The sequence below is a fragment of the Phyllostomus discolor genome, chromosome 9, assembly GCF_004126475.2.
Source record: "Phyllostomus discolor isolate MPI-MPIP mPhyDis1 chromosome 9, mPhyDis1.pri.v3, whole genome shotgun sequence".
NCBI lineage: Eukaryota > Metazoa > Chordata > Mammalia > Chiroptera > Phyllostomidae > Phyllostomus > Phyllostomus discolor.
This window is the reverse complement of record NC_040911.2, coordinates 57,662,564-57,682,907: the sequence shown is the minus strand read 5'-3', so window position 1 is coordinate 57,682,907 and position 20,344 is coordinate 57,662,564. Positions and strand designations below refer to the sequence as shown.

Below are 20,344 nucleotides of genomic sequence, written 5' to 3'. Positions count from 1 at the left end.
CCAGATTTCCCCAGTTTCCCTGGTACTTCCAGTATCCTGTGTTGCTACAAAGGACTTAGAAGTTATCATGGAAAATGTATACTATATTTTTAAAACAATAAAAACCTTAGTTATTTATAAGCCAATTCTTAAAGCTGGAGCCATACCCACAATTCTCACTGTAAAGATGAGGTTTATAAAAATTGTCCTTGATACATAAAAGGCTATTTTAACTCAACACAATTTATCAGTATTTCGCCATCTTAACACAACAATCCCAATCTCTGGAGTTCTTTTCTGGTTTTTAACCATGAGGCAAATTTTTTTCACTTTAATTATGAACACATTTACACCCTTTTATTTTTTAATGTGTCATTTATTATTAGAAGTTTGCACATTGCCTCCCGAGTCAGCAGAAATATCCCTTTGTCTAATTACTATGTTGTACACCTAAAATTAATATATCATATGCCAACAATAATTTAAAAAATAAGTTAAAGACAAAAACCAAACAGAAAAGAAATATTCCTTTATAAAGAGTGCAGACTATTTCATCCCATGGCTGTAACATAATTCCCATAATCATCCCCTTATTGCTGAACATTTAGGGTGTTTCCAATTTTCTTGCTGCAAACTCCTAGAGTGGACAATTTTATTTTCTTCTTCTGGATGATTGCCTCTGGATAAGGAGTGGGGATACTAGTTAAAGATTTTTAAAATTTATTTATCCGAAATAGATAAGGAGAAGAAGGGGAGGGAGGGAGATAGAGAGATAGAGAGAGAAACATCGATTTGTTGTTCCACTTGTTTATTAATTCCTTGGTTGCTTCTTGTAGGTGTCCTCATCAGAGATTGAATCCCCAGCCTTGGCAGGTTAGAACGACATTCTAACCAACTGAACTACCCGCCCAGGGCCATTGGTTAAAGATTTTTGAACATCTTTCTGGCTTCTGACAATTGCTCCTTGGCCCAAGACCGTTCTTCCCAACCCCAGCTTCCCGCCAGTCCCAGAACCAGCGGTACTCCACAAAGCAAGAAGGCTGGCCCCTCCCCCACCCCCTCTTCTGTTTTACTCACCTTCTCCCGCGGGTCTTTGTCCCAGCGTCTTGGGCTCCTCTCCGTACTGCAGGCCTCCTCCCTCCCCGTGACCTGCTCCCTTCCGAGGCAGACTGGTGCCACGCGTCGCAGCGCTAAGTCATCCAGACTCGGCTTTGCGGTAGCCGGTGCAATTTGGCACGTTGGCACACACCGCCCTTACCCTGGCCTCAAGGTGTTCCGCCAAACTGGCCAGGAAGAGAAACCCTGAGCGCTGCTTCTTTTTCCTCTCTTCCCATCTCTCCCGCCCCCAGCGCTAGGCGGCGCATTTTGATAAATACCCAAAGCATTTAAAAAGCGCATTAAAGTTTCTATGCTCATCTTTTACTTTAGTTAGATCCCTAAAAGTTAAAATACAAAACAATTTACACCAAAGGCAGACGTGATAGGAGATGGGCAGATGTATTCAATAAATTTTAAGAGCAAGTTCAAGCATTAATTTATTCAACAAGAGTTTACCGAGTATGCTACAGCAATGAATTAAAGGCAATAAAAGCAATAAAGTAAAAACAGTCTGTTAGATGGTGACTTGAGCTAGAGAGAAAATTCAGGCCAAGGATGAGGAGGATGAGGACTGAAAGTGAGGAGTGGCTAGAGAGGCCTCCCTTAAAAGGCGATAATAATAATAACAGATAACATTAATTGGGGGGTCTACTGCTAGCCAGTGTGCTAGGGACCTCACTTCCAAAAGCCCGTTTAAACTTACGCCACAACGCAAAGCCACTCCTATTGTACAGATAAGGTGGGCGTAGGGGTACCCGTCAATTCCGATTCTAAGGCTTCCTCCGGCCCTCCCCGCCGCCGCCTTCCCGACGCCGCCGCTGCCGCTGCCGCCGCCAATCCCCGCTGACCCCTCGCCGCGGGCCTATTCCCGGCTAGGATAGAGTTAAAGGCGGACCGCACCACTAGGCTGTAATATGCGCATGCGCTGAGCGCGCTGGCGGAGAGTGCTGGGTTACGTGGCCGGCCGGAAGTGGTTTGTGCAGAACCGCCATCATACCTTCACTAGCAGTCGCAGCTGCTCAGTGAACGGCTGCTACTTTACTCCCTCGTTGGCACCACGATGCTGAAGAAATTGGACAAGAAAGACGAGGAATCGGGTGAGGAGCTCAGGCCTGTAGCTAGGCCTGGCGTAGGCTGGGCCATCCCTCAGGATCTCAACATCTTCCCTGGGAGCCCTCCTTCAGGACTTGTGTCTTGACCCGAGGCGGAGGCCCAGTGAAAGACAGGCTTGTGCGAAGGTCCACAGCTAGTCAGTAGCAAGCCTCGGAGAGCCCAAGCATGCTCTACTGCCCCAATCTGTAGCTCGGCCCACGCACGATTCACTGGGTGACCTTGGGCGGCACCCAGTGAATCCCACGCCCCTCTGGGCCTCAGTTTCCACATCTGTCGGGGAAGTAGCAGATGCACCTTTGTTCCTTTCTCCATTGAATCCCTTCGGATTCGCCGGGGCTGCGTTGGTGCTGGCCAAACTGGGACGTTATCTGAGGAGCCAGTATCCTGCGGCTGAGAACCTGAACCCTTTCATTTATTTTTTCAGCAAACGTTGAACATTTTACTGTGTTCCGATAGTGCAGTAGAACAAGTGAAACACTCACTGCCTAAGCTAGGAATATTAGAATAGTCACAGGCATAGTGGGGGAGAGAGACATAAACAAAATGATAATAAAGCCTGTAATTAACCACAAATGTGATATCTGCTATGAAGAAATCCTAGTCACTAGGAGATGGTGGTCCCCACATGTAATAGGAATTCAGTTAAGTATCATTTGCATAAATGAATGTAGGGCAAAGAATACACTATGAGATGCACAGAAGGACTGTACCATGGATGCTGGGTGATTGTAAGTGGTTTGGGGTTGAGAGAGACCCATGCAGGAAAGTGGTGTGATTTATATGAAGCTTATAGAGCTTTGATTGCCATTCAGAGGAGCTTGAACTTGACTATTAACTAGGCAGACAGTAGGGACATCTGTCCCTTATCTATGGGAGACTTTTGAAATTTAGGGTCACAACCTGTACTCAGTTTTCTTTGTTCTCTGATTGTAGGTGGAGGCTCCAACCCATTCCAGCACCTTGAGAAGAGTGCAGTACTCCAGGAGGCAAGTGTCATTTGCTCCCCTCTATATTTCATCATTACGTCCAGGATGAATGTGATTGAGATGCTAACACACTCAAAGTTCTTATTTTAAGAACAGTAGGGGAGGCCTGGCTGGTATGGCTCAGTAGATTGAGTGCTGGCCTTGAAGCAAAGAGTTGCTGGTTTGATTCCCAGTCAGGGCATATGTCTGGGTTGCAAGCGAGGTCCCTAACAGGGGGTGCTCCAGAGACAACCACACATTAATGTTTCTCTCCCTCCCTATCTTCCTCCACTTGCCTCTCTAAAAATAAATAAATATAATCATTTAAAAAAATTAAAAATAGATAAAGAATAATAGGGGAGAAAACCCATTCCTTGAAAGGCAGAAAAACTTTGTTCCTAGAGAGAGTTTATTATGTTTACATTTTTGTTATTCTTCATTTCTCTTCCTAGTTAACAAGTGTTTACCAAGTATATGTTAGTTAATAAATCAGTACATTCCTAACTAATACTTAAATTGAAGATTTCAGAAGATGTTAATAGATGAATTAAAAAAAAATTTCCTATGAAAATAAGCTTATCCAAGGAAGTGTATTTATTTATTCTGGGACCTCTCAGCCCTTGAATGTGCTTGAGTATAGTCAATGGAAGGGAAATAAACTGGACTACAAAGTAAATTATCCTTGGTTACTTCTTCTTAGGCCCGTGTATTTAACGAAACTCCCATCAACCCTCGGAAATGTGCTCACATTCTCACCAAGATCCTTTACCTCATAAACCAGGTAACAGGGTGAAGCTTAGGGGTGGAGGAAACAGTGTTGGGAGATCTTGGAGTACATGAGTGAAATAGCCCTTTGGCTATTCAACAGCCTCTGTGTGGTCGTAGCCAAGAGCCCAGCTCTGGGTCCCCTCAGCATTCAACTCTGATGTGTTGCCTTTGATAGAACCTCTGCAGGGGCTGAGGATCTGGCCTGGACTGATTGAGCAAAAAGAGCCTTATGGCTTCTCCATCCCAAGCTGAGACTCTTTTCTTGATTAAAATAGGGAGAGCACCTGGGGACCACTGAAGCAACTGAGGCCTTTTTTGCCATGACCAAGCTCTTTCAGTCTAATGATGTAAGTACCCCAACCCCACTTTCCTTGAGAGAAGACAGCTGTGACAGGGTGGTTGGAGGGTCAAGGGAAAGGGACTCCGCCAGTCAGTATGGACTGCCTTTGTATAGTCTGGAGTTTTCTTTTTCTAACCCTGGCCATCATGCTGAGCTAGGGGTCATAGGGCTTTTTCCATCTCTTTCCTAGCCCACCCTCCGTCGGATGTGCTACTTGACCATCAAGGAGATGTCTTGCATTGCAGAGGATGTCATCATTGTCACCAGTAGGCAAGTCCTGGGTCTGTGGATGGTTCCTTTGATGGGTTCTTTTGATACAGAGACCATTTTTTCTCCTGTGTACTAGAGAATGAGACTTTTGATTGATTCTCTCATCTTTCATTTACCACTGCGCATCCCATGGCAGCCTCCAGAGTGTGCTGTTTCCCTGTTAATTCTCTGGCCTTAGCTTGGGCACAAACCCTTCCTTCCCTTGATTCCTTTTAGTCACCTGAGCCAGCCTGGAACTCTTGTAAAGTCTTTAGTGAGTACCAAGAGAAAACATAAGAAAAATGGACATAGAGAATGCAAGAGGTATACAAATAGGCTTCCTTACTAAGTATTGGTTTCTACATTAGGCTGCATGATTCAAGGGAAAGATGTGACTGAAGTATAATCCCTGCTCTTAAGAACTTGGGCTCAGTTCTCTTATTTCTTGTCAGTTTTTCGGGGGGGGGGGTTATAGATGGGGTGTTATATATTCATTTATAGGTTCATTTAGAAAATGTCTATTTACTGTCTATCAGTCCTATGTTTAGCTGTGGGAATAGAGCAGCAAATAAGATAAACATGGTCTCTGCAGCCCCAGAATTCACGGAGAAATAACCAGACAGGCTGTGAGAACAGACCAGAAGGGCACCCAATTTGAATTTGTATCAGAAGACCTGTCTGAATGAAATCCTGAAGGAGGAGTGAGAAATAGCAGGACAGAGGTAGAGGTGAGGGGCTGAGGAGTTCTCCAGGCTAAGAAAAGAGCATACACAAATGACTGAAGTGGAGAGATCACACAGCTTATTTGGCTATTTTTTTGTTAAAGAGCTTGTGCTTGATGGTAATGGTAGTAGGAAGCCTTGGAAATGTTTTAGTGAAGGCAGGCAAGGGACCTGGTCAATTTTGAGTTTTATAAAAAAAAAATCCTCCATCTTGCTGCTTCATGGAGTATTGCTTAGATGGGACAAAAATAGAGAACACTAGTTAGGAGACTCGTATAGTAATCTAGGTAAGTGTGGTGCTGAGAGGAGTGGGTGAGGACTTTGGTGTGGGGAGAACAGGCCAGGCTCCAGCATGTTGACAGTGCCTTCCTCCCCCTGTAGCCTGACAAAGGACATGACTGGGAAAGAAGACAACTATCGAGGCCCAGCCGTGCGAGCCCTCTGCCAGATCACTGATGTGAGTCTGCTGCCCTACCCAGCCATCTGTCTTTTCCCTATTTTTCAATCAAGGTTCAGTCTCATCCTTTGCATGCTTTAGGTTTTCTGCATCTCCTGGGCAAAGGAAGTGATGAAGGATATGGTGAAAAGGCAAACACATTTGCTTCCTCTTCACCTCACTGCTGCATACCCCATTACCTACATTTCCGAAGTTTGCTGAGAATTGACTGGGTCCTCTCTTGCCCCTCTTTGTCCCCACAGAGCACCATGCTGCAGGCAATTGAGCGGTACATGAAACAGGCTATTGTGGACAAGGTGCCCAGTGTCTCTAGCTCTGCCCTGGTGTCTTCCCTGGTGTGTAGCTGCAGCTGGGGCCCTGCAAGACCAAGGGTTGGGAGGGTAGGATCGGGAAACCAAAGAGAATATAAGAATTGTTTTCCAGTAGGTAATAAAAAATGTTTCTGTATTCTCAGATTTGAGAGTCCCTCTAACCTTCTTAGTGAAGAGTGGTGGGTAATTCTGGATTGGTTGAGGAAGGGCAGTTGAATGGCCTTGATCCATCCTTTGGGGTGACAGCTTGTTGGAGTTTGGGCCTGGGAGAGGGAGGGTGGGAACCATCCTATGCTTGTATGCCATCTCAGAAGACCAGGACAATGGTGAGGTCCTGAGCTTTGAGGAAAGAACTAGAGCTAGCTGAACTGTAAGCCAGGTCCAGGATATGTGATGAGAGAGCCTCCTCCTGCTTGCCTGCCACTTAATATGCCCTGTTGCTCACAGCACCTGTTGAAGTGCAGCTTTGACGTGGTCAAGCGCTGGGTGAATGAGGCCCAGGAAGCAGCATCCAGTGATAACATCATGGTCCAGGTGAGGTATAAGCAGAGTAGTGGTATTTGAAATACTTAAGACATATCGCGTGGCACTGGCCAGTCAAAATGGGACTCTCACCACAGAGATCCTGGTGACCCCTAGCCAAAGCAGACTTCAATCCTTTTGTCATTGAAGACAAAGGGAGATTGCCATGTTGGGTCGGGGGAGGGGAGGTGGCAGGGCAGGCTTGGATTAGACTGCTTGCTACCTGGTACCAAAATATTAAAGTATTTTGATAAACCACTGAGTATTGTTTTGGGGTATGTGATGTAGCAAACCTTGCCCAGGCAGGCAGAGGGCCTTTGCCACACTGGCTTTGTTAGTAATGCATGGAAATATCTTAGTGGGACTTTTGTCTATGAAACTCTTCTTTAGTGTTCTAGGCCCATAATTCCTTTTATCTGTGTACTTCTCAGTTTGCTTGTCTGTAAAATAGGAATGAGTTTCTGCTTCACAAAGCTGTGAGGATGAAATGAGACAACATCTATAACATTCAACACACCTGGTGCTTACCTGTAGGCAGTACCTATGTGTTTATCTCTTTTCTTTTTCCTCATCCTTCGCACTGTTCTCATCTCCAGAGTCAGCTGTGGCCCCTCAAAACACTTTCCAGGGTCAGAGAAGCTTCTCACATCTAAGGCACACACAGCCTTCTTAACACTTTAGTGCCACTCTAGTAAGGAAACAGAAAAGAGCAGAAGGGACAGGAAATAACTTTTTGCCTTACATCTCTCTAGAACAGAGTCCCTGGATTTCAGGTTCTCTAGATCTCACTTTTCCAGTACCAACCATGAGTCAGTGGGCTAAAAATATCTCCCTCTGTAGGGTTTACTATCATAAGGTCTCATATCTGAGGTGTTTTGCATGACACCTTACAATACATGTCCATGCTCGGGGCCCAGATCCCTCTTTTCCTTTCTTGTCTAAAGACACAGTTTCCTTCCAATCTCTGTGGTGTCTGTGTTCTCCTTCACATCTGTACTTATGATGTCTGTTACAGCCCTTGCTATAATTGGGGACAGAACAAAAACTACAGATAACACTCGTGTGATTTGTTGAGCATTGTGTCAGGAGCTATCTGTACATACCATCTGGGGAACTTGTCACAGCAACTCCGTGAGGCAGCTACTATGATGCCCGTTTTAAAAATGAGAAGGCTAAAGTCTAGGAAGATACAGTGGTCTGCCCAGGGTCACAGTTTGTAGACCTGGGCTTCACATGTTTGTACTCTGCTGCTATTTTCTGTCTTCTAGTACCATGCACTAGGGCTCTTATACCATGTGCGTAGGAATGACCGCCTGGCTGTCAATAAGATGATTAGCAAGTTCACTCGGCATGGTCTCAAGTCTCCGTTTGCCTATTGCATGATGATCCGGGTGGCTAGCAAGCAGCTAGAAGAGGAGGATATCAGGTAATGGCTCTTGTCTCCCCTCATTAGATAATTTCTCATTCACCCTACCACACTGTGCTATTTACAACTTCTTACTGCCTATGTTTTTTTATAGCCATGACAGCCCATTGTTTGATTTCATCGAGAGCTGCTTGCGCAACAAGCATGAGATGGTTGTTTACGAGGCTGCCTCAGCCATCGTGAATCTGCCAGGCTGCAGTGCCAAAGAGCTGGCCCCAGCTGTGTCAGGTTACCAGATACTCCTTCACCCCAGCCTCACACATTTTTGCCTGCTAGGAACTAGGCCCTGGGCTAGGGGTCAGGTGAAGAAAGAAAATGTCCTTCAAATAGGCCACAGTCTAATTAATGTTAAGAAAAGGAATTAGTACCTACTAAGCACCTGCTCTGTGCCAAGCACTCTACCTAGCTTCTCTCATGTGTTACATTTAAGGGATGGCATACTTTTAGTTCCATCATACCATTGAAGAGGTTGGGACTCTAGGAAGTGGCATAGGTAAGGTTCAAATCTGCTCTGCAGCCTATAGGGTAAGAGGGCCTGGTGGAGAAACCCAGGATTTATGAAACCAGTGCATGCTCTCTAGGGGCTGAGCTATCTCATGTAAAGGAGAAAGCAATTCAAAGGGGTGTTTCAGAGCCTGGACACTGGAGCCTGATAGCCAGGGTGGAAGTCCTGGCTCTGCTATTTAGCAACTGAGTGAGCCTGGACAAGTCATCCATTCTCTCCATGCTTCACTTTCTCTAGAATGTAGATAGTAATTGTTCTTGTTACATAAGGTTACAGTAGACAGTAAACTTATGTGATCTATACAAATGGCTTAGAACTGTTCATAATGCTTAACACTGTGGTGAATACAGAAAGTATTAAACTTGCTGCTGTTATGGGGAGTCCACCATCTCTAGTTGTTTTTGATCTAGTCTGAGTATTCATTTATTGCTTTGTTTGTGCCAGTCCCTGTACTAGGTGTTGCGATCTCACTGTATATCAGAATAGCAAGCATGTGATGTGCCAAGTGGTTGGTACTGAGAAAGTGTATATGTATATGTTGAGCTAGGAAAGGAGAGGTTCTGAGGAGTACTATATTCAGAGAGAGAGGGTTAGTGTTCTAGAAGGGATAAACCCAATGAAAGCCCAGATGTTATGGCAGGAGAGTTGGAGTTACAGATATTTTGGAATGATTGGACCTTTTATTCTAATCTCCATAATAATAGTAGAACCCCAGGCAAAGAGAGGGGGTTCATGTGTGGAGAGAAGTCTCTCTTCCTTCTTAGAGACAAAAATACAAGAACTAAATTAATTCATTCACTAATTTGGGTATTTATTCATCCTTATTATATTCCTCATATTTCCAGAATAATGAAAGATGTAAATAAGATGGAGCCTTCAAAATAAAAGTTAACCTTATTTTAAGAAAAACAAAAATAAGTTCTGAAAAAGTGTAAGAAAATAAAAGCCAAGTTATAGAAAGGAACATGGACACCTCAGAAAACAGTAGCCATGTTTGCTACTACTCCGCACAAAATCGAGCCCCTATTTTCCTAACAACGAAGGCACAGAGAGGGACACACTGCCTAATGTGCACCAGCATAGTATAGGAACCCAGGCCATTGTTTAAGCCAGAAATGAAGAAGGTCTGTTGGTTTCTGTATGTGCCTCAGAAGAGAGTAGTATTCTACCTTGCAGGGGTCTGTAGCTCAGGCTTCAGGTGCAGGCAGTCCTAGATTTCAGTCCTGGTTCTGCCATTTACTGACTGCTAACCTAGAGTAACTTTAGTTTCTTTACCCCTTTATGCCTCAGTCTCCTTATCTGTTAAATGGGTATGATAACAGTGGCTGTGTCATAAAGTTGTGAGGAATCCATTAGACAAGGCACGACAGCTCATCAGCATCGTGCCTGGCACACAACAGATGCTTAGTAAACAGCTCTCATCATTCACGAGACCCATTGGGCTGTCACATGCATTAAGGCCTCTGTGTTCATGGCTCAGGGACTCAAGGAGAGAACTCTTTCTTGGTTGAGGTAGGGGTGCCAGCAGGGAAATGAGCAGAAGGTTTGGGTCTGAACAGTCTCAGAGCCCTTGCACACTTATGATGCCCTGTTTATCTTCCTCCCCTGGAGGCCTGCCTGGGTTTTTCCTAGCTGCCAAGCAGTGAGGGCAGCCTGGTATATGACATCTGTCTCCCCACAGTGCTTCAGCTTTTCTGCAGCTCACCCAAGGCAGCCCTCCGCTATGCCGCTGTTCGAACCCTCAATAAGGTAAGTGTACAACGGTGGATGGAAAAGGGACCTGGCCTGAAAGGGTCAGGGGAAGTGGCCTGGTCCAGGTGGAGGTACTTCCTAATCCCTAACCTTAGCTGGATGGGTGTAGCTCTGGCCTCAAGTTACTTCAGCAGTTTGTACCAGATGGTAAGATGAGTTTGTCCAAAGGATCTCTGACTAGGCCAAAGCCATGCAGTGGAATGACAGAAGTCCTATTTTTTATCTCTTGTTCCTGTCCTCTTTATTATCTCTTTCCTCCCAAAATAGGTTGCCATGAAACATCCTTCAGCAGTAACAGCCTGCAATCTGGACCTAGAGAATCTGGTAACAGATTCGAATCGTAGCATTGCCACATTGGCCATCACCACTCTCCTCAAGACCGGCAGCGAGAGCAGCATTGACCGCCTCATGAAGCAGATCTCCTCTTTTATGTCAGAGATCTCGGATGAATTCAAGGTACCTGGGGCACTTTGGGAACATCCACAGTCACCAGAGTTAGGAAGATGCCCTGTGCCCCCTCTCCTTGCTCCCCAGCCACTGAGCTAGGGTTGATCTGAGGGGCTATTTAGATCTGAGGACTCAGAGGAGAAGGCTGGTACATAACAATTCACAGGGTTTGGCCTTGGGAGATATGCATAGTCCTGCTTCTGGTGTTTGCCTACATTGTTCCTTTGTACAGCCAGTTGGCAGGGCATGTTGTGAGGATCAAGGGAGTAAATGTTGTCAAAGATGATGTTGTTTTCCAGTTTGGGTTGATGGTGGTGCCATTGATCGGTTTGTGGAAGGAGGGAAAGGTTATGTATTGGGTGAAGTCGGGGAAAGTATTGATGGTGACTGTAGATATGCTGTGCTTGTGGGCATCAGGTGGAGTTATCTGGTAGACATGTGGAAACACCGAGCTCAGACAAGAGACAAAAATCTAGGAGTCAGTGGCATAGAAGAGGTAGATAAAACCATGGGAGGAGATACGATTGCTGAAGAGAAGAGGAGAGGAGGGAAGTGGAGGGGAGGGGAGAGGGGAGGTGGGGGGAGAGGGAGAGGAGAGGAGATCCAAAGAGGAGCCAGAAAAGCTGATTGAGGGGAATCTCAAAAGAGTTAGGGATGGTAGGAAGAGAGGCAGGACAAGTGAGATGGAGTGGAGGCTCATAGACTCACTTTGAGGTCTGAGTAACAAAGCAGAGTTTGGGGTCCTAGAGTATGGATCTGGGACTATTAGGAGTGTTCTGCATGCCACCCTGCCCTGGGTGGACTCAGGGACTGTGGTCCCTGAGGGTGGGGATAAAGTTCTCCTTGTTTCCCTGCCCTGTATCACATCCAAGGCCTGGCTGGCCCTTACCTAAGGAAGGACTTCATTGGCATTTGGTAAACGAAGTTAACTCCACCCTGGTGGCAGGAGGCTGATGCTTATGAATGTCTGTTTGATTCAGGTGGTGGTTGTCCAGGCCATCAGTGCCCTGTGTCAGAAGTACCCTCGCAAACATGCTGTCCTCATGAACTTCCTGTTTACCATGCTGCGGGAAGAGGTAAAAGCAGGGGGCAAGCAGGGCATCCCAGGGCTCCTGGTGCTGGGAATGACTCAGCTGCTGGTTCTATGTCAATTTAGGTGTACCCAGACCGACTTGTTAACTGGGTTGGCTTCCTTTTTCCTATGGCCCTTTAAACTCCTCACTAATTAACAGATAAATATGTAGCAGTTATAGTAATTACAGTAGTAACTATAATGATTTGGTATCCTGGCTTTAAAGACACAGTAGATGCTCTGAGACGAAGTTTGTGCAGCTGATAGGAAAACATGTTTTGTACTAGTAACTAGTATAAAAATATTCTGAATTATTTCAGGAGCTCCATGGGGTGGTTTCTTTTGAAACTATGCTAATATTGTGACATCTGTTTTCTTTTTTTGCCTGACATGAATTAATGATTTACTAACACCACCTTTCTTGGATTAACCGGTTTCTCAACAAAACTGGTTAATTCAGAGAGCAGAAACAAAGTGGCTGTGGAATAGATTTGGTCCCCAGGTATTTGTTGTCCCTTTGCCCCAGCCCTATAGTGCCTCTTGGACCAAGGCAGTAGAGGAACCATTGCCTTGGGTGTCTTTGGGGTTCCTAAGAATATTTGAAATGGGGAGAGCACTAATGCTTAGGGAGCTTTCAGCTAATGGGCCTGGCACTTTGGAGACACTACACAGTGTATAACAGGCCTTGTCCATAAACGTTATTTTCTTCCTTTAAAAATCAGGTATTTGAGATTCAGAGAGGTGAAGTAACCTGCCTGTGGTCACCAAGACCTGGACCCAGATCTGTCTGACTCCAAAGCCCATGATTTTCTACTGGATCTCCTTTCCTCCCAGAAAAATTCATGGTTCCATGTAATGGTTGAGTGTAAGACCTTCACTATTAGAGTGCAACACTTAGATACTGAGACCTTGTCGTTTAGAAATAAGTCTGTTTCTAGTTTTCCGCAGAGAGGCTTGTCATTCTCTAATTAGAGCAGCTGCCAGCAAAGCCTTGATGTACTACTCTAAACTCAGTGCCTGCCAAGCTTGTTGACTAGCTATAGAACTAACCATGAAAATAGCAGTTGAAGGTTTACAGGTTTACAATGTACCTACTCATAGAACAGCTTTATTAAAATGTACAAATGCATCTTATTTATTCTTCAAAATAATCTATGAGGTAAACACTAATTATCCTTATTATGAAGAACATGAAGTTCAGGAGGGGAAAGTGGCTAATAGCCATAAAACAAAGTAATCTGAGAACAGGGTCCAGATATGATCCACAGTTAAGTTTTACTTGGACTGTACAAAATGACAAAGCTTTAAACATTTAAACATTTGAGAAAATGAACTGTTTAAACATTTCAAATTAGTAGCCATTATTTAAAAATCAGGAAAACAATTATAAGAGATTTCCAATTTCTCCTGAAAAACTTCCCAGATACGGCAACACAAGGCTGAGTAGTGATTTCCGTCTTTAGATGAGGCAGGCACTGTTTATTGCCCTAGTGTTCCCAATCAGTCTGTTTCATGTAGCCAGGTTACATGCCTGGTACCTATAGGTACCTCATTTGCCACCTCTGTCATTAAAGTCTAAGTAGCAGAGCATAGGTTTGATCTAGGATCTTCTGACTTTCCACTGCCTTTTTTTAAAATTGTGGTAAAACATGCATGACAAAATTCACTATTTTAACCAGTTTTAAGTGTATAGATCAGTATTAAATATATTCACATTGTTGTGCAGCAAACCTTTTTCATCTTGCAAAACTGAAACTATACCTATTAAACAATAACTACCCATTTTTCACACACACCCCCCCATTCCTGGCAACCACCATTATACTTTCTATGTCTGTGCATTTGACCTCATATAAGTGGAGTCAAGCAATATGACTGGTTTATTTCATTGAGCATAATGTCCTCAAGGTTCTACCACATTGTAGCATGTATCAGAATATCTTTTTATGGCTGAATAATGTTTCACTACATATGTAGACCACGTTTTGTTTATCCATTCATTCGTCAATGGACACCTGGGCTGCTTCCACCTCTTTGGTATTACAAATAATACTGCTGTGATCATATGTATACAACTGTCTCTTCAAGACCCTGCTTTCAGTTCTTTTGGGTAAATACCTATAAGTGGAACTGAGATCATATGGTAGTTATATTTTTAAGAAATTGTTGAGGAACTGCCATACTGTTTACTATAGCATCTGTACCACCCATTTGGCCTTTTATCTCAAAGTTAGGAAGAATAAAATTCAAACTATTTCTGTTACACCAAATACTGTTAGAACTGGAAAGACCCCAGCAAACATTCAATCCAGGTCTTTAGTTTTACACAAAAAGGAGATTGAGTACAGAGGGCCACATCCCTTGTCTCCAGATTCTGTGTGTGGACCACTGTCTTCAGTCTTGGTTAGGCTCTGAGCCTCACAACCCATTCTGGAGCAAGCAGCCTCCTTGTTCAGCTTGACCCCTCCAACTGCAGGGTGGCTTTGAATATAAGCGGGCCATCGTGGACTGCATCATCAGCATCATTGAGGAGAACTCAGAGAGCAAGGAGACAGGACTGTCACACTTGTGTGAATTCATCGAGGACTGTGAGTTCACTGTGCTGGCCACCCGTATCCTGCATCTCCTGGGCCAGGAGGGGCCCAAGACCAACAACCCCTCCAAGTACATCCGCTTCATCTATAACCGAGTGGTCTTGGAGCATGAGGAGGTCCGGGCAGGTGGGTCTGAGCCAGGGCTGAATTTGGGCTCTCTAGCTTGTTCTTAAGTGAATTCTGGCAAAGGGGCACGAGCCTCAAATGAGGACAGGGCATTTGGTGTTCTTGCCTCACAAACTCAGTTTTTGAGAATATTGTAGAAGGACCTTGGATAGTTAGAGGTCATCTAATTAAATGGTTCTTAACCTCTGTATTTGTTTGATGGAGTTTTTTTCAAGTTTCACTTAAAGTGTTTAACTTAATTTTTTTAACAATAGCTGTGAGATATAATTCACATACCATAAAATTTACTCTTTTAAGTGAGTGTGCAATTCTTTGTGCAACTATCATTATTTTTAATTTACTGTTCTTTTCTCTTCATGCCCATTGGACAGATTTTCAGCAATACATAATAATGAAATAACAGTTCATTTTCTCATTGATGCTAATCTAATGCTTAACCGAATTAAGGCCATTTGGATACAGAAGCTGAGAAGCCTGAAGTTGTGGCCACCTCCTGGGGCCTTATCCTAGTTAATGGTGAATATGGCTTCTGGAACCCTAGATTGGGGCTGCCTTGTCCATAAAGTAGATGAGAAAGTGAAAGTCAGGTGGTTCCAAGATCCACCCAGAGCCTTGTTGCACTGGCTCTGGTGTGTCAAGTATGTCTTATGTGCTTCATAAACATAGGTGCTGTGAGTGCTCTAGCCAAGTTCGGAGCCCAGAATGAAGAGATGTTACCCAGTATCTTGGTGTTGCTGAAGAGGTAAATCTAGGCCTGAGAAACTCTGATGGATGATAGAGTTCCCTCAGGCTCAGGCAACTGTCTTTTGTCTGGTTTTTAACGATAAAGGGGAGGGAGGAGGAGTTATATAACTATGGATTGTAGGGGGAAAAACAGAAGGCACAGAAGAGCATGAAAATAATACCATACAAAAATGCCTTCATTCAGATGTGACAGTTCATTTGAGTTTTTTTAAAATATATATATTTACTGAGATATTTTTGAGCCTTACAGTTCACTCATTTAAAATGTATAATGTGGCCCTGGCTGGCATAGCTCAGTGGATTGAGCTCGGGCTGCGAACCAAAGCATTGCAGGTTCGATTCCCAGTCAGTGCACATGCCTGGGCTGCAGGCCATGGCACCCAGCAACTGCACATTGATGTTTCTCTCTCTCCCCCTCCCTCCCTCCCTCCCTCTCTCTCCCTCTCTCCCTCTCTCTCTCTCTCTCCCTCTCTCTCTCTCTCTCTCTCCCTCTCTCCCTCCCTCCCTCCCTTCCCTCTCTAAAAATAAATGAAAATAAAATCTTTTTTAAAAATGTATAATATGATAGTTTTTACTATATTCACAAAGTTGTATAGCCGTCATCACAATCTAAGTTTAAAAGATCTTTATTACCTCAAAAATAAATGCTGTATCCACTAGTAGTCATTCTCCATCCCCCTAACACCCCCTGCCACTGGTCCTAGACAACTACTAATCTACTTTCTATCTCTGTGGATTTGCCTATTTTGGATATTTCATATAAATGCCATCATACAATTTGTGCCCTTTTGTATGTCTGGCTTCTTCAAAATGTTTTCAAGGTTCACCCTTGTTGCAAAATGTACCAGTACTTCTTTCCTTTTTATTGACCAATATTTCATTGTATGGCTATACTGCATTTTATTTACCCATTCATCAGTTCATGGACATTTGGATTGTTTCTACTTTTTGGCTCTTGTGAATGAATAATGATACTGTGAACATTTCTATACAGATTTTTATGTGGATGTATGTTTTCAGTTTTCTTGAGGATATAACTAAGCAGGAGTGAGATTGCAAGGTCATATTAAATTCTTTTTTTGACATAATGCTGTTAGATACAGGAGATTAGTTACTTCCTTGACTACAAGATATTAGTTACTTCCTTGACTGGGTGGGCTTTAGGGAGAGGATCCAGGGAATATGGATATAGTCACCTCCTGTTAATAAGTTAGATGGCTGGAAACCACATCTGGAAACTGAGCTCTCAGAGCTTTAAGAGACCAACTTTCTCTCGTTACTCTCTGATGAAGCTTTGCCAGCTACCTTCTGTAACTCCTGTGGGGCCCCAATGAGAAGTACCTTATGTTCTGGTTCCAGGTGTGTAATGGACGATGACAATGAAGTCAGGGACCGAGCTACCTTCTATCTCAGTGTCCTGGAGCAGAAACAGAAGGCCCTCAATGCAGGCTATATCCTAAATGGTGAGCCTTTCCCTGTCTCTGACTCTCTACCAAAGTTGTGACCCTTCTTATCACTACAGATCTGGGCAGGGGTAATCTGAGGCAAGACACTTTTCTGGACTTTCATGGCACCCCTGTGACCCCAGGAGACCTCAGGTCATGTGGTTCATACCATTGTAGGTGGAAACAGCCTAGTGAATTAAAACGCTGGTCGTTAATAAAACTTCTAGCCTAGCTGGTATAGCTCAGTGGATTGAGCATGGGCTGCGAACCAAAGGGTCACTGGTTCAATTCCCAGTTAGGGCACAAGCCTGGGTTGTGGACCAAATCCCCAGTAGGGGCCTTATGAGAGGCAACCACACATTGAAGTTTCTCTCACTCTCTTTCTCCTTCCTTTCTCCTCTCTAAAAATAAATAAAAATAAGATAAATAAAAAATAAAAATAAATAAAACTTTTATTTATACAGTGCTCTACCCTTTATCAGTCACTCTTGTATGTATCCTAACGAGAGTGGGGATGTGGAAGTAAAGGCTCAAAGAGTTAAGTGACTTTCTCAGGATCATGCAGTCTAAGGCCTCAGTTTTTCATGGGGGAATTCCTGGTACTCATTCTGTCATGCATTCCAAGCAGAGTGACTTCTGTCCTACTGGCCTCTAGGTTTGACTGTGTCCATCCCTGGTTTGGAAAGGGCTCTACAGCAGTATACTCTAGAACCATCGGAAAAACCTTTTGACCTCAAGTCTGTACCCTTGGCCACCACACCCATCACAGAACAAAGAACAGGTAAGTGACATCTGTACTTCTTTCAGAGGCTCTCAGGTTCACATCTCCATTGCAGGGTCTGCATTGGCTGCGAAGCCACTAAATCTAACCAGGATGGATGTGGTTGTGCTGGGAGGAGGGAATAATTCTTTTTGTCCCTGGCTCCTGGAAATGGAGACATACACGAACACTTACTCTCTTTCTCACATGTTGTGTACTACACACTCAGGAAATTATAATCCCTAAATAACCACCATGCTCAATGCCACACTGCCCCATTACTGTGCCTCATTAGTGGAGTTGTTGATCACCGTGTGTATTTGCTTCTGTAGAAAGCACCCCCATCACAGCAGCCAAGCAGCCTGAGAAAGTGGCAGCTACCCGACAGGAGATCTTCCAGGGTGAGTAGCAGTACTCGGTGGGTCTCTCAGAAGTGGGGCTCAGTCTCCTCAGCTTTGGAGTAGTTGCTCTGCTCAAGGGAATTCAGAGTAAGAACTATTGTTTATTGGGTCTGTCCTGAGTGCTGGGCTCCAATAGTACTTTAGACAATACATTTGATCCTCATTTGGGGGATATTAGGTCCATTTGGAATCTGAGGAATTCAAAGTTCAGAGAGAGTAATTTGCCCAAGGTTGCACAACCAGGAAGTGAAGGGACTAGAATTAAGATCCAGATAATACTGTCTCAGAGCTGGCTCTCAGTCTTGATTCTGAAGATTCAAACCCCAGGAACCCAGGCCAATTCAGGATGTCTGATTCGGCACAGTTGGGGTCCAGAGACACTGATACTTTTTCTTGGATCCAGATGTGTTTACTCTATATTGTAGTGTAACATTTTAAGTATTTATGTATTCCTCTGGTCTTGCATTTTTAAGGGACAAGGCTGTGTGTCTAATTGCCATACCATTTTATCCATTGCATTCCTACCTTCAAGGACTAGCACATACCCCTCTTTGGGAAGCCCTCCTTCATCTCCTAAGCTCTTCTGTCTGATCACGTCTACTCCATCTCTTCTGTTTTCCCTTAATATAGTTCTCTGTAGTTGTTTACATGTCCTGTCCTTTATTTTCTCTACCACAGCACTTAGCATAGTGTCGTTCTTCTTCAAAACAGACCCAGTTATTGTTGAACTGAATTAAAGTCCCCTCTTACCATTCTATTCCAGAATCCTGTCTCCTGTCAACATACTATCTTTCAGATTCAGGAAAACTAGGATCCTGAGCTAACTGGGATCACTCTTAACCGGAAACTTTTCCTTCTGTATTAGTTCCCTCATGCTGCTATCACAAGTCACCACAATCTTAGTGGCTTAACACAACACAAATTTCTTATCCTACAAGGTCAGAAGTCCAAAATGGGTTTTGTTGTGTTGGCAGTGCTGCTGAGCTCCCTCTGCATACTCTAGGGGAAGACTGTTTCCTTGCTGTTTCTACTTTCTAGAGGCCACCTACATTCCTTCTGTAGTGATCCCTTTCTCCATCTTTAAAGTTGGCAGCATAGCCTCTTCAAATCTGTCTGATTCTGACCCCTCTGCCTCCCTCTCATAAAGAATTTTGTGATTACATTTGGCCTACCCAGATAATCCAAGATAATCTCTCCATTTTAATATCTACCTTCATATATCTGCAAAGTCCCTTTTACCATGTGACAAAACATACTCACAGGTTCTAAGAATTAACACATTAATATTGTGGGAGCAATCATACTGCCATACTTTCCAAGGAAGATTCCAAGCCTCTTAGAGGTTATCAATTCTATTTTAAACAGTTCCAACAGCTAACATTTCTTAATCACATGATAAGTTCTAGGAACTTTGCTAGATCTTAACATTTATTGCTTCATTTATCTTCACAACAACCCTGTAAGCAAGATTATTTTATCTATTTTATTGATGATAACTCCTAGCAAAATCCCCCAGATAGGAAGTGTCAGGTCTAGAAGCTTGAAGCCTAGTAAAATGAGTTTTCATTATAAAAAGCACTCTGGTGGCTAATGATGATGATAGCTTAAAAGTTCTTCGCAATATCTAAGCTGGCTCTTTCTGGGTATCTATGGCCTATCCCTTTACCCCATAGTCAGGTTCTAGCAGTGGGCTGGGTCCTATTTCCTGCACATTTGTTAGATATGGTCCTTCAGGCTGCAGAAGACTGCCTGAGACTCTTTGTGGTAAGGAAGGAAGCAAAATAAAAACAGTTATGCCTTTCTGTCTCTATCCCTAAACCGTGAATTGAGTATCCACTAAGTACAGGGCAAAATATCACATCCCTGGCCTCAAGGTACAGTTCCTGTCCTTCAGCAGTTCAATTTAATTGGGAAGACAAGTTGAAAGTCTTAGAGCAGTAGTCTTCAAATATCACCAGGTATCAGTGATCTGAGGAACTCGTTAGAAATTCAGATTCCTGGGTCCTAAACCCAGAGATTCTGATAAAGCAGATTTGGGATGAGTACAAAAATCGGAGTTTTTAATAAACCTTCATTCTCAGGTAATTCTGACACAGGTAATTCATGACCATAGTTTGAGGAATCCTGCCCCTACCATATAATAGGGAAGCAAGCAGCAGTTTTAGCCATCATAGGCAGAGACACCATGTGTAGACAGCTGCCAGATGCCTCATTCACCTGGACAGGCCATGGTGGGGGTCCATAGAGATAGACCTTACCAGATGCCCATGGACCACTCACTCTTAAGTTGGGTTTTCTGCAATACTCTGAATCTGAACATATCCCTTTTTTAAAATGTATTTTTCAATTATAGTTGATATACAATATTATATTAGCTTCAGATGTACAATAAAACATTTTTATTACCATTTGTCTTAGCTGACAGATGTATAAGACTAGATCATTCTTTTACCTGATTCTGTAGCAACATTCATCCCATCCTCTTAGTATTTTCTTACTTTGCACCTTCTTTTAAGAATCTTTGCTGAGCTTCTAAAGTTGAAGAAGG

At 43.6% G+C, this 20,344-nt stretch overlaps 1 protein-coding gene across 1 annotated transcript in view; it reads left to right on the top strand.

Moving 5' to 3' along the window:
- Positions 1-2,018: 2,018 nt before the first annotated feature.
- COPG1 (COPI coat complex subunit gamma 1) overlaps positions 2,019-20,344 on the top strand; it is a 29,608-nt gene continuing 11,282 nt past the window's right edge. The window contains exons 1-18 of the mRNA XM_028523672.2: positions 2,019-2,174; positions 3,124-3,176; positions 3,856-3,936; positions 4,199-4,270; positions 4,454-4,533; positions 5,616-5,691; positions 5,934-6,026; positions 6,450-6,536; positions 7,793-7,950; positions 8,045-8,178; positions 10,137-10,204; positions 10,475-10,663; positions 11,635-11,730; positions 14,203-14,446; positions 15,113-15,188; positions 16,550-16,653; positions 17,291-17,416; positions 17,728-17,796. Coding sequence (XP_028379473.1) covers positions 2,138-2,174; positions 3,124-3,176; positions 3,856-3,936; positions 4,199-4,270; positions 4,454-4,533; positions 5,616-5,691; positions 5,934-6,026; positions 6,450-6,536; positions 7,793-7,950; positions 8,045-8,178; positions 10,137-10,204; positions 10,475-10,663; positions 11,635-11,730; positions 14,203-14,446; positions 15,113-15,188; positions 16,550-16,653; positions 17,291-17,416; positions 17,728-17,796 — 1,843 coding nt within the window. The 5' untranslated portion in view covers positions 2,019-2,137. The remainder of the gene's footprint in view (positions 2,175-3,123; positions 3,177-3,855; positions 3,937-4,198; positions 4,271-4,453; positions 4,534-5,615; positions 5,692-5,933; positions 6,027-6,449; positions 6,537-7,792; positions 7,951-8,044; positions 8,179-10,136; positions 10,205-10,474; positions 10,664-11,634; positions 11,731-14,202; positions 14,447-15,112; positions 15,189-16,549; positions 16,654-17,290; positions 17,417-17,727; positions 17,797-20,344) is intronic.